This window comes from Paralichthys olivaceus, chromosome 5 (assembly GCF_024713975.1).
Source record: "Paralichthys olivaceus isolate ysfri-2021 chromosome 5, ASM2471397v2, whole genome shotgun sequence".
Taxonomy (NCBI): domain Eukaryota; kingdom Metazoa; phylum Chordata; class Actinopteri; order Pleuronectiformes; family Paralichthyidae; genus Paralichthys; species Paralichthys olivaceus.
Window position 1 is genome coordinate 10170516 of NC_091097.1, and position 12881 is coordinate 10183396.

General features: G+C 39.0%; 2 protein-coding genes across 4 annotated transcripts in view; one reads left to right on the forward strand and one right to left on the reverse strand.

Moving 5' to 3' along the window:
- The first annotated feature begins 480 nt into the window (after positions 1 to 480).
- Positions 481 to 12881, forward strand: part of mrtfbb (myocardin related transcription factor Bb) — a 68587-nt gene continuing 56186 nt past the window's right edge. For 2 of the 3 annotated variants that reach the window (XM_069525400.1, XM_069525401.1), the window contains exons 1-3: positions 481 to 620; positions 6816 to 6854; positions 8400 to 8450. In XM_069525400.1, coding sequence (XP_069381501.1) covers positions 612 to 620; positions 6816 to 6854; positions 8400 to 8450 — 99 coding nt within the window. In that variant the 5' untranslated portion in view covers positions 481 to 611. Of the gene's footprint in view, positions 621 to 6815; positions 6855 to 7012; positions 7235 to 8399; positions 8451 to 12881 lie in introns of all 3 variants that reach the window. The other variant, XM_069525404.1, reaches the window with a different exon arrangement.
- On the reverse strand, positions 1130 to 3628 carry igfals (insulin-like growth factor binding protein, acid labile subunit). The gene is made up of 2 exons (XM_020094531.2): positions 3554 to 3628; positions 1130 to 3418 (listed from the first exon to the last, which is right to left on the reverse strand). The coding sequence occupies exon 2, from the start codon at positions 3411 to 3413 to the stop codon at positions 1680 to 1682; it is 1734 nt and encodes a 577-aa protein (XP_019950090.1). The 5' UTR covers positions 3414 to 3418; positions 3554 to 3628; the 3' UTR covers positions 1130 to 1679.

Below are 12881 nucleotides of genomic sequence, written 5' to 3' on the forward strand. Positions count from 1 at the left end.
CCGTGCTGACCCTGTGCAGGAGCTCACCGAGCTCTGGGCGCCCCAGAGGTGAGCTGCTGGACACTGATGGGTTTTTAGGAGAGAAAAAGGAGAACACCTCAACAGCTACAACACATTTAAAATCAAATGTTTTTCAGCCACATTTTACAGTTTTGACATTTGATAAATTACAAAAAGAATCATATTGAATCAGCAGCTCTTCAGAGCAGCTTATTTTGACTCAGGATTTGTAATAAAAAAATATATATATTAACAGATCTACTTTAATCAGTCAACAACTCTGGAAAGTAAGAGCATGGGTACAAATATTTAAGTACAATTTAATACTAATATTACTAATTCTACTATTACTAACAATAATAACAGTAAATAATAAAAATGTGTATTTCGTGTGACGTAAACGTTTAAGATCCGTAGTTGACGCCCCTTGGTTACCATTGGCAACAGAGAGCTTCCGCGTGCAGCCGCTTCTACGATGTTGCCTTCAAGTACTGGCGGAAATTTCGCAACTGGCCTTAGGCCGCGTAAAAAGTTTTACACCAGTACAGTGGACGAACAAAGATGAGAATATAGAATCTCTGCTGTGACTCTCCGGAGGATGGTAGAGACACATGTCCGAGGTAGGTTGAGCTCGGCAGGCCGCGCAGCGAGCGTGTGGTGTGCAGTTAACCATCCGTACAAACACGTTCTGACTTGACCTGAAATGTTTGGCAGTGGCTGAATAGCAGAAAACAAGGTATGCTAGCTGGTTAGCTGCTGTGCTAAAGCTACTTACCCCTTGCAGGTGGGCGAGGACTGTCAGCCAGGTGATGTGACACATGTTCCATCACACTTTCATGCCTTTGTATTTGTTATATACTTTTATTTTTTTGTTTATTTTGGGAGGAGCTCACTTTGTGTACATCTTAAGAAAGTGAAGGCACAAGCTCAACCAAGTAAAACACAACATACTTAGAATTTTTAGTGTCTTAGCTTGTGGACACATTTTCTCCTGCCTAGTCACATAAATAATTAAAAACAGCGAGAGTTATAGCTCAAAGGCTTAAATATTTAAAATTTAGTGACCTGGCATTTCAGGTTGTTGCCGTCAGTTTTATGAAAGGTTAAATGAAAGTCACTGATGTTTCCATTACCTGTTGCAGTGTTTTATTATTGTTATTATTTGCCCACATTGCACATGACCACCATTGATTATTATACTTTCACATTGTTATTTTCTGATATCTGAATGGAGAGTGTTTATAGAGGAACAAACATGAAGTAGTACCTTCAAAATGCATCAAATTTAAATGTATATATCTATATATATATTTTTTATATCTCTGTATAACGTTTTACAGTTCTTATGCTCATGTCAGTGTAAACCAAATTGTCTTAAAGCTTTTCAAATGCTCCTTTTTATGCAGTGACACCTGCTGTCATTAAATTGTCACAATTAAACATTCAATTTTAATATATCCACATAAAGCCAAAGAAATATTTGTAAAAATCTGAATCAAATGTGTACAGGCTACAGATGACAACAATTGATCCATTATTATTGAAGATGTTAATGAAGAACCTTTTCACAGTTCCAGTAGTGAAATCAAAAGCTGTGTGAATATATGTTGATAATATTACAGGTTTTGTATTATCCTGTGCTGTGTACAAACACATTCTCTAAACATGCCTGTGTCTGCTTAGCAGCTTTGGTAGAATTCATTGTCAATGTCGCGTAGGTCCTGACCAGCTAGACGTGGTGGGCTGGTGCATGTAATGTTGTTGTATATGGTGATGGTTGTGTCAGGCTCTTCACCCTCTGCGTGGGTCTCCACCTGACGAGGTATCACCAGCGGATTCTTCAAGCTGTAGTTCCTGAGCGGGAGGGTGCTGCAGTCACATTTCCAACGGTTCCCAGACAGCAAAAGTTTTTCCATGCTCTCTGGGTACTCAGGGACCATGCCTGTCAAGGCGTTATCTCTCAGGTCCAGGTAGCGCAGCCTCGGAAGCAGTTGTTTTGTGCCATTCTGCAAAAACTGTCGACAGTCATTGTTGGACAACAGCAAGTACTCCAAGTTCTTGAGGCCAGAGAATGTGTTGGTTGTGAGGACATCCAACTTGTTAAAACTCAAGTCCAGTCCCAGTAAGGCCACCAGATCAACGAAGCTTTGGCGTTCCACCACAGAGATGTTGTTATGCTGCAGGAAAAGCCTCCTCAGTCCAGAGAGTCCTGTGAAAGCTTGAGATGTGATCCTCGTTAGGCAGCCTCTGTCCAGATGAAGGCTATGAAGCTTTGACAGGCCTTTGAATACTTGGTCAGGCAGACTGTGAAAGCAGCTTCCAGACAGGTTGATGACAGCCACATGAGACAGGCCCATGAAACTACCCACTTGGGCCTCCTGCACTTGGTTGTGTTCTAGCTCTAAGACCTCCAGATGACCAAGCCCTTCAAAGATCCTCTCCCCCAGGGCTCGGATCCTGTTGTAACTGAGCCGTAGTTCCTCCAAGTACTGCAAGTCACGGAAGGTCCGGGGCCTAACTCCAGTTATGGAGTTGTTGGAGAGACGTAGCACATGGAGACTGTGCAGGCCCAAGAAAGTGTCGTCATGCATAGTAGTCAGTCTGTTGTTTGTCAGATCCAACCATCTAAGCGACTTCATGCCTGCAAATGCTCTTGGAACCACGGTCACAATGTGATTCTGGGCCAGGTACAGCTTATGCAGTTTAGTGAGTTTAACAAACACATTAGCCTTGATGACCTTAAGGTAATTTCCAGTTAGATCCAACTCTTTAAGCTCAACAAGGTTCTGGAAGAGCTGTGGCTGCAAGTAAGCGAGTCTGTTCCCTGCAAGAATAAGCTCTCGTAGACCTTGCAGGTCATGGAAAGCTGTTTCGGGTAAGACGGCTATCGAGTTCCACCCAAGGTTGAGAAGCCACATGTGTGAAAGTCCTGAAAACAGCCGTTCCTCAATACGAGTAAGCTGGTTGTTGTGCAGACTAAGTGATGCAAGGTTAGGTGTATTTTGGAAAAGTGTACCTGGTAACATGCGTAGCGAATTTCGCTCTAGGTGGATGTGTGCTAGCGACCTAAGTCCTTTGAATGCTTGAGGGTCAAGTGCTACCAGCTGGCCACTCTGCAGATTCAAAAAGTTCAGGTTGGCGAGATCCTTAAAGGACACGGCAGACAGTGAGGTGAACAAGTTGCCATCCAGCCAGAGAGAGTGAGTGGATGTTGGCATGTCAGGCGGGACTTGGGTGAAGTTCCGAGCGCTGCAATACATGTTGAGCTCCGAGCTGTAGTCATCGTGCAGGCAGGCGCATCCTTTAGAACATGGGATAGGCTCTTCAGTCGCCTTCTCCCCAGCTGTGTCTGGGTCGGGCAACACAAGTGATATTCCCAGTACCCACAGCACCAACAGCACAATGGTTTGCATACCAGCTGTGGATAGAACATTGAAATTTTAGGATATTAATTCTCAGTAAATTCACAACAGAATACAGAGTTCTATTTGCATAATAGCAGTATTTTGAAGGAAATGCTTCCATGCTTTGAGGTTTAAATTAAATTGTTTACCTTAAATGCGGGAGGTCTTGATTTAAGGTGGACAGGCTGTGAAATGCAGAATGACTGAACCTTGTGCAATTGTTTGTATACGAATGGAAAGTCTGACAGGCCTTTGAGTCAGGTGCACAATTAACCCATTCATCTCCATTGTGCTTTATGTTGCAAATATTATTTTTTTTCTAAGTTTCCTCATATTCCTAGACAATAATTAGCTTGCACTCACTAATATCAACTTTGATAATGTCAAATCTATAACCTGATATTTTTCTCCACCAGTTAGTAAAATATAAAAGCTATTTTTTATTGCCTCCTAGTAAGATGTTAATTTTTACTCATAAATAAAATCTCCTTTTATGTGTACATGTTTATTTTTAATCCATGTCACACATACAGTATCATGAACCTAATAAGGTATTACATCTATGTGGCCTTTGGTGTTTACTGAAGCCGGGGTCCTGTCACTGAGTGCATTAACTGTAGATTTTGACCGAGATACAACGGAAACGAGATAAAATGAACTCAGTGCACCTTGACTGAACTAATGACTTTTTCCTTTTTGCTCATACATATCCTTTTAATAAAGGATTATTTGATATGGTTTCATTTAAGACAATTTAGGAGTTTACCTCATTAAATATCGATTTAAGCACCTCCACCAATCCTTGTCAGAACCATATTATTTTTAAATAAATAAAGTGCATGAGCTTGTGTGTATGACAACGACAGCTGTATGTAAGATACTTTAAAAAAGGCTGGTGTCCTTTCTTTTTTATTCACTGTGCAGGTTGTGGCTAGTTCCAGAGGTCGATCATTGTAATGACTAACTTTCTATTTACCCCTTTTCTTGGTATCTGGGTCCTTTTCGACAACCATGAACTGGCCATGCTCTAAAGGACAACCAAAACCAGATAACGTTGTGTGCTTGCACATGAATTTCATTAATTAGCTCACTAACACTGGATTATAACAGTATGAGGAAAATGAATCCTACTGGACTTGTCCTCTGTTTGTCTGCCATTCAATTCTAATCCAGATGAAGCAAATAAGTAAACCAACTGAAAGCACAGCACAACCTTAATATAATCCTATTATTTAATGGTTAAGATAACAGTTCTTGGTTTTATATTTGGATTTGTTCCACACGGATAAAACATTTTTTTGAAATAAATATATATATATCTATATATATATATATATATATATATAATGAAGATTTATTTTTATTTATGAAACAAATGTATAAATATAGTTAAAAATACAATTAATATTGCACAATATTTTTTCATTACATTCATTTATTTGATATTTTCATCCTTTTATACTCTCTTTTCCACGACTTAGTCAAGTTTTAATTTTACTTGCCAGTAGAGGGCACTGCTGGCATGTCGTGTCTAAAGGAAACTGTTCATCGCTGCACAGAGAAGAAGCAGGGGGGCTTTTTGTGTCATTTGTTTTTGCAGATTTTGTAGAGTTCATTCTTGCCAGGTGATACTTGGAGCCAAAGTTCACATATTGCTTGATGTCTTGGGTTACTGCATACAGGTTGCACTGTATCAACAATGAAAGGAAGTGTTGCCTTGTTTTTGCATTGAATGAATAGCAAATCATTTTACAAACTCAGACACACTCAGCCATACTGACTAGTTGTCTTAGTGAGTTGTCTCATGATTGTTGCTCCCCTGACAAACACCTCTAATTGGCTCATTCCCCAGCACTCAACCAGACACAAAAGGTTTGGAGGTTTGTCAGTTGCTGTGCAGTTGCTTCCTGAGTGGAGGAGAGGAGTCATAATAGTAAGTGGCAGAGCCGGCTGCTGTGACTGAAAATGCTTGCCTGGGCTGTGCCTCACTTCTGGAGGGATAATTTTCTCAAATAATCCTGAATAAATTGGGTGCTTTCCTTAGCAGTGGTGAGCAGGCCTGAGAGGCATGATGTCAATCTAAATTGGACGGATGCATACTGATCAGTGTTGAAACCCACTGATACTGCCTTCACTCTACCACTCTGCAGATAAGTGCCAGAGGACCCCTGCCACAGCAGCCCAGGACATTAAAAGAAGGTTCCATTAAAACTTAATCTGTTATTAATGGGCCCCCAGAGTAATAAGGTTGCGGCTTTGTCCGACCCGTTTCCATCACTTAGTGCATCTCTTGTATTGACACATATTTTAATTTTTGTGTAATTGTTATATCAGAAATCTAGCAAGTTTGTTTAAATGGACGATACACATTAATTAGCATGTACATTTACCAGATTTAGCCATGCAGGCTCATTTTCATCTGTATTTCCTGACTGGTTGATGGTAAAAAATATAAATAAAGAAAACCCAAAACAGAATAACATAAAAACACATCTGTAAAAACAAAAGGTACACGAACAGACACAAATAATTAATTAATAAATCAAGGACACAACTTAATGACATGAAAAAAAGAGAGTCATAAAAATCCACTCTCCCTGCAAAAGTAATAAAGTACAAAAAACTAACTCAGGGATATTAAGAAAAAGCATATAAACGTTTAAACAAAACAACACACACACTCTTATACTATATCTTAGTGAGGACAGTCCCTCACCTTAACTTGGCCAAATGTCCTCACTTTTCCACAATGTCCTCACTCAGTAAAGTCTATGATCACACACAGTGAAGTTAAACAGTAATAGTTGTGTAAGTGTATAATGTTTTTATCTGTGTATGCATTACTTAAACACAGACTGGTTCTTCTGCAGCTAAAACTTTATCGTCCACAAGGGAAAATCTTTCTCACGGCCAAGTAATGGAGAACACGGGCTTGAACATAAAACATAGGTCATGTAGAATTACTTATGACTCATGACCTTCTCTGTTTGTTGTGTGTTGTTGTTTAGGCTGCTATCCAGGAATTTGTGCACAATTTACGGTCAATTCACCTTTGAAACCACACAACCCCTCCATCTATCTTGTCAGACAAAACACAGCATTACAAAACAGTACTTAAAACAAATAGATCTACTGAAGTACTTTATTTCTACGAAGCAGAGACAGACAATAATATACAGACAACTATGAGAAAACTATACCATAGTACAATCCTAAGTTAAGCTCAGATAAGTAAAGCAACAGATAACTGCTGTTGGTCTCATCTGTTGCACTTAGCATGGTGGATGTGGTTGTATGGAAGGCAGACAAAGGGGAGACTTTGTTTTCCCTGGTCTATTGCTTCGACACATGTCGCTAACAAAACTAAGTGTGGAGGCTTAATTTACTAAATGGTTTTCTCTGTCCCTACAGGGAGAGAGAAGAACAATCCAGCTTCCCCAGCCAAGAAGGGTAAGTTTAACAGACTGAAATTGTCCTTGCAAAGAACAACAAAACTTAATACTGAATTAAATTGGGCTCAGTCAACGCTGCCATCATCTGGCAGATATTTGGACTGACAGCAAATCAAGAGAAACATGTCAAGTCTGATAACGACGGTTTCAAAACAGGGCTGTTCTGTTGCCTCTCACCCGTCGAGGTGATTGTGGGTCAGCGCTGCTCTGAACCTCAGTGCCACCACGACCCTTTGTACTGTCAAAGACCCTCAGCACCCCTGCAGCGGCTATTAATACCCCTCAGAGCTCGCAGTCAACTCGCCACTTTCCAGGAAGAGAGAGAATCTGACGGCTTTGTCTTGACATCTGGAAGGTGCCGGATTTCAGTCTCAGTCGGTGAGGATCATTATGACGAGAGTAGACCATATGATTTTTCCAGGTGAATGTGTGAGGCACACTACAGTCCATAACATTAAAACATGTAACACACAAACATACAAATATATGGTTAATAAAGAAAAAATACCTCTGAGACACAGTATTGTGTTTAAACATGATCCGGAAACATAATGAGCATCTTAAGGCTAATGCAATGATGATAATTTGTATACCAACACTTGTTTACATTTACTTCAGGGATTTTCTCTTAAAATTAAAAATTCTGAGATCAAAATAAATAATAAAAATAAAAGATGTACAGACCGAAATCTCTTGTCGGTCTGTCTGCTTCACACTAGAAATGTGTATCGTTAAGGCTCCAAGGAAGTGCAGTGTTGATGTGTTGTTGGTGGGATTTGGACATGTGATATTAATATCAATACATATAAACTGACACAGCGACCAGCGCTCTGTAGCAATGGCGGCTGGCATTCATCAGTATACTGTAAGTGGCGTTTTCATAACAACAGCAACAACAACTTACTCTGCTCAGGGTTCTGGGAACAGAGCTGAGCTTCATGGAACAGGAGAACAGCTCTTAGATCTTCAACACTATTCCTTTATCTGGGATTCTTTTGGTGACTTTATCTGGTTGTCTTGTTTATGTAGACATTATTGTAAATTTAAATTCTAAAAGTTTGGAATTTGTAAATCAGCATCCTATAGAAACTTAACTGGTTTGTGTATATATACTCATTGAGCAACCAGCCTAATTTGTACTATGTATATAGGCTGTCTTTTTTTTTCATTCCATTCTGTAAACGCCTGAAAGGAGGTCTTTGGTCTTTGTCGAGTAGATTATCCAAATATAGACAGACTAGGTTTCTACTGCATGTGTTATGCTTTTTGTACATTTCTTGTTCTTCTCTGACTGTTAAATTAGAAGAAGTTTTCAGTTACATGAGTCAATAGTGACCAAACTTTCTTCATATGAGTGTCCTTTTTATTCAGTTTCTCAGTTTGCAATGCCGACTGTAGCAAACTCCTGTAGCTGCCAGTTTGATGACTGTCACAGAAAATCTTTTTCATATTTAGGTTCCTTCTTCCTCAGTTGGAACTAATTTTCTCCTGTGAATTCCCAACATATTCACGAAGACTAACAATCAAACTTTTGACTTTGCAGAACAACCTTGAAACAAACCCTGACAATTTCACCTTCCAAAGCCTGGAACAGGTGAGAAACACTTCACGCACTCAAACACACACCAAAGTCCGACTGAAGTGGCTGCCAGGCTTGGATCCAATTCACAGGAAGAGAGAAGAGCAGCAACGAATCCCAGAGGAAACTCAGAAAACCCATAACCTCCTTTAGATCTCTCATTCATTTATTCTTTCCTTCATACTGTATACGTCAAGTGGCCTTAGCATGACAAACTTCAAGTGAAGGACGCAATTAGTGGTTTATTTATTCTGTGCTATACCTCTACTTTCTGATTGTATGTCATTTTTTATTCATGTGAGAAACGCAGACCCACAGAGATAGTTTGAGAAAACACGAGTGCTGTGTATGAAACTCACCGGTCCTTTCAGATGCCTCGCTCTTCATCTGCATCTCATTTCAATGAGGAGAATTTCATTACCCCTGCAGCTGTGTCCAGGTGAAAAAAAATGGGATTCAATTTTGTAGGCAGTGTCGTGATTTTAAGCCGTTTCATACAATCCCCAAATACTGAGTTTTTTAAAAGATCCCAGTCTTTTTAATCACAGCTTGAATAGTATAATTCGTTGGGTGTCGCCTTATAATCTGCAAAAGAATGGACTGCTCTGCTTCTATCTGACAATTTAGTTCCTCTACTTTGTGTTTAGAGTCCAGTCTTGGCTGGGAAATGGCTCTCTGAGATTTTTGTATAGTTTCGAAAAGCAATAACAGGTTGTCTTTCCAAACGACAGTGGAGATTCTCTAGTTTTCATGCCTCCGTGCCGCTAACAGCCAGGGGCCAGAGGCATTATGATTTCAGTTTGTAATTCTGTCCATCCCATTCTTGTGTATTTCTTCAAATTTCCTACAAGCGTTCAGGATGAACCGATTCGATTTTGTTGGCCTTGATGGAATTTCTTCAGATTTGGTACAAATGAATCACAGATGAACGGTTTAGAATGTAGTTGTCAAAGGTCAATGTAACTGTGACCTTACAAAATGTGTTTTTGTTCTTTGAAATGCAACAGCTTAGAAACACCTTAAAGGATTTTAAAGTAATCTCATTACATCCGGCATCTTTCAGTAGCTCAACAATGCAACAGTTTGTTTCCATGGATCTGCATGACCAAATATCTGCTTCAGCTCTCAAGCAAAGACAGTTTTAAGATTCCCTGGAAAAAATAAAGTGAATGTAGCATTTGAAAGCTGAAGGAGGATTTATTCACTATAAACATACTGTTCTATTTTTTTGTCCAATTTCCTTTTCTTCAGAGGAGGTTACTCTATGGAGCCAAATCTGATGGAACAGAACAGGTCCAGACAAAAAATTTGAAACAAAAAAATATGATATGAAAGCGAAAAAAAAATCTGAATGAAAACAATGTTATTTGAAATGGAAGAAAAAATATCTGACTTTGAAAACATCAAATCTGCAACTGAAAAAAACAAGAGCTCAGATATCAAAAATGAAAATAAACTTTTTTTAATGCAAAATAATTCCAGAATTGAATTAATTATTAGTTATTTTAAATTCCAATACATGTGTAGTTAGAACTTTCTTTTTCAAATATTTGTTTTTCAATCACAATTTATGTTTGTGTCAAATTAACATAACAATTGGCTCGTATTTGTCTGCATATTGTTCCCTGATCAGAATTAGATACAGACAGTAAATTAATGAATTATTAAAGAGGATCTCGTCTCTGCTGTTTGAAATATTGACTGTCACGTTCTTCTGGAGAGAAGTGAAGCTGCTTCATAATTAGTTTCTAAAAGTATATACACAGTTTTTCTAAGTGTGTTACTAATGATAAGACTAGATTAATTAGTGTGTTTGAATTTAGCTTGATTCCCTGGTTCTCAGAGACTCAGATCTACTGGCCAGCCGCCTGCATGGTGGGACTTTGTGTCCGAACCTGGTCTCCAGACAACTTTTTAGGGGCCAGCAAAGAAAAGGTGAGAGATAAATGAGATAAAGAGTTGCAGCCAGTCTCCAAGCATAAAGAGGCAGGAAAATTATGAGCGACGTGTTTGACTTGAATGACAGAAATAGATTGAATGAATAGAAAGAAGCTACCGATAAGAGAATGTATAGGAAATCAAATGAAAGCATTATATGATGGCTTTTGAGGAATATTTTGCTTTTGGCATTGCTTCTTCAATGATAATGATAGTACCAGTTGCAGAATGCAGAACATAAAGAATTTAAAATAAATCATTGAAACCAAGTGTTATTACTCTGACGAAGATATTTCCAGAATATTTTAAGAACCACTTTAATTTTGAACAAATGAAAGGTTTATTTGTACTAATTTGTTTTTAAAAAAACGGGGACAGAGCAGTGCAACAAGATGTTAGAGGTAGAAGGATCCATAATGTGCTTAAGAGGGATAGAAATTGAAACTTGACAACTGTGTTTGCACCTTGACACTGAATCTAGTCGTATCGTCCCTTAATAAAACCTGCGCACATACAAATAAACTCAAGCCTCTGTAAAGGACTCCTTTCTTTCTAAACAGCTGTGTTTTTCTTCAAACTGTCCTCCACCAGAGAATTTCCTGCTGACCTGGTATTTATTTCTAAAGCTGTTTTCAGATATGAAAACTCAATTTTCTACACAATTTTGTGGAGTTTGGCTTTAACATCAAGAACGAAGCTGGAGATCAGAAACGTTCACAACTGGAACATTTCTGGGACATTTAAATGAGGCGTGAAGCCTGGCAGGACAGACTACAATGTTTTTTACCAAGCAACTAACTTGGACATTTGCGTTCTCACGTAGCCCCTTCAGAAAATTTTAAGAAAATGTCTGGACTTCAGTGCAAGTCTGAAAGCAGCTAAAGTGATCTCTGTTGCAGTTTGAAGAGATACCACGACCAGATATTGGTGGTGGGATTTAACTGACAATCCGAATTTTTTTATCTGTCAACCGAACTTCATAATTCTTAATTTTTTAGCAGTGGTAATCAGCGTGTTACAGACTTTTAACCTGGGAAAAACCCATCCCTGTATCCCAAATCAGCACAATGACCTTTCTTCCTTCCCAGTGCCTTTGTCTGCTGTGGAGTCATCTCTCTGCGGAGCTCCACTTTCCTAATCTCAGTGTGCCCCTTTCAGAAGCTCTCAGATTTTGCTCCAAGCTGTTTCGCTTGCTTTTGTAGCGGCACAATGATCTGGGCTTTGCTACTCTGCAATGGCTTTGGGAATGGATTAATTTGGAGCATTGACAGTCTATTCGAGCCCCACTGATGTCTATTTATGTAGAGGGAATTGCTCCCTTATTAACAATCTAGTTTGACTGCAGTACAGTGGAAATTATGACCATTGATGTTGTCTCCTCTTTTCAAAATGAACATAGTTCCCTGTAGAGATTAGCTATGTATTTTTTTTTTAAAGAGAAAGGAAAACATTGTTTGCAGTTTAGAGTGTTTGTCTGTTTTATTTCTATTTACAGGTAGCAGAGCGCTGGAAATCTTTCAGACCTCTGCTCCTCTTTCTTTTAATCACTCACTGTTCATTAGACACTAAAAGACGATCAGACCTTTAATGTCCTGATCCTGAAGCAGTGTTGGTTATAATTAATCAGCGGCGGGACATTGCTAAAAAACATTTAGTGGTAGTGCAGTGGAAGATTTGAATCATGTCCTGTGTATGTTCTGTCTCTGCATCGAAGCCAAGTCGTCCACATCGCGATGCTTAAGAATAAAAACATTTCCCAACCATTATTCTTGACTGGGGCTGCTGCTTCATCTGGTCACCTTTAATGATATAAGTCTGCAGCAGCAGTTTCCTAATTTGAATGCTGAAATGTTTCTCATTATCTCAGATGATGACTCAAATTTAGTGGGAAAGTTATAACTTGTTTTCTGGCAAGCAGTAGTTCATAAAAACATCTCTGTAGCAGGAACCACAGCCTGTCACAGTCCGCCTTTCCATGTCAGACACTGAGAAATCTCTACAGCTCGTCACTCAGAGCTTCTCCCTGGGCTCATTGTTTCAATGCAGTTATGGAAAACCCTTGGCATAGTCATTCTATGCTGTGTAGATGCATAAAAGAAATGCACAATTGTTTGTGAATGCATCTGAGAAATGTTTTGGGGATAAAATGAGTGCACTGCTGTACATCACAGTTAAAACCATGAGGGAGCCTGGGAGCTGAAGCCACTCTGTCTGCAGGTCGGTCCTGTCCTTTCTTACCTTTAATCTTAGAGTATTTTGCAGCACAAGACATTTCAATGGAAATCTATTGAAAACTCCTCATGTAAAGTTACAGTGTAAAAATGTAATAATAAATGCAATGCATTGGCAATTAAAATGGCCTGCCACGAACTTATCCGCTCCCAGAGGGATCTCTGTGTTAAAAACTGTGGCACACTTAATTTTTTACTCCAGTGCATTACTCAGTATATACATTTATTTTAACTTATTTTAACCCCCGTGGATTAGCTGTTTGTTTGTTCATGTGAA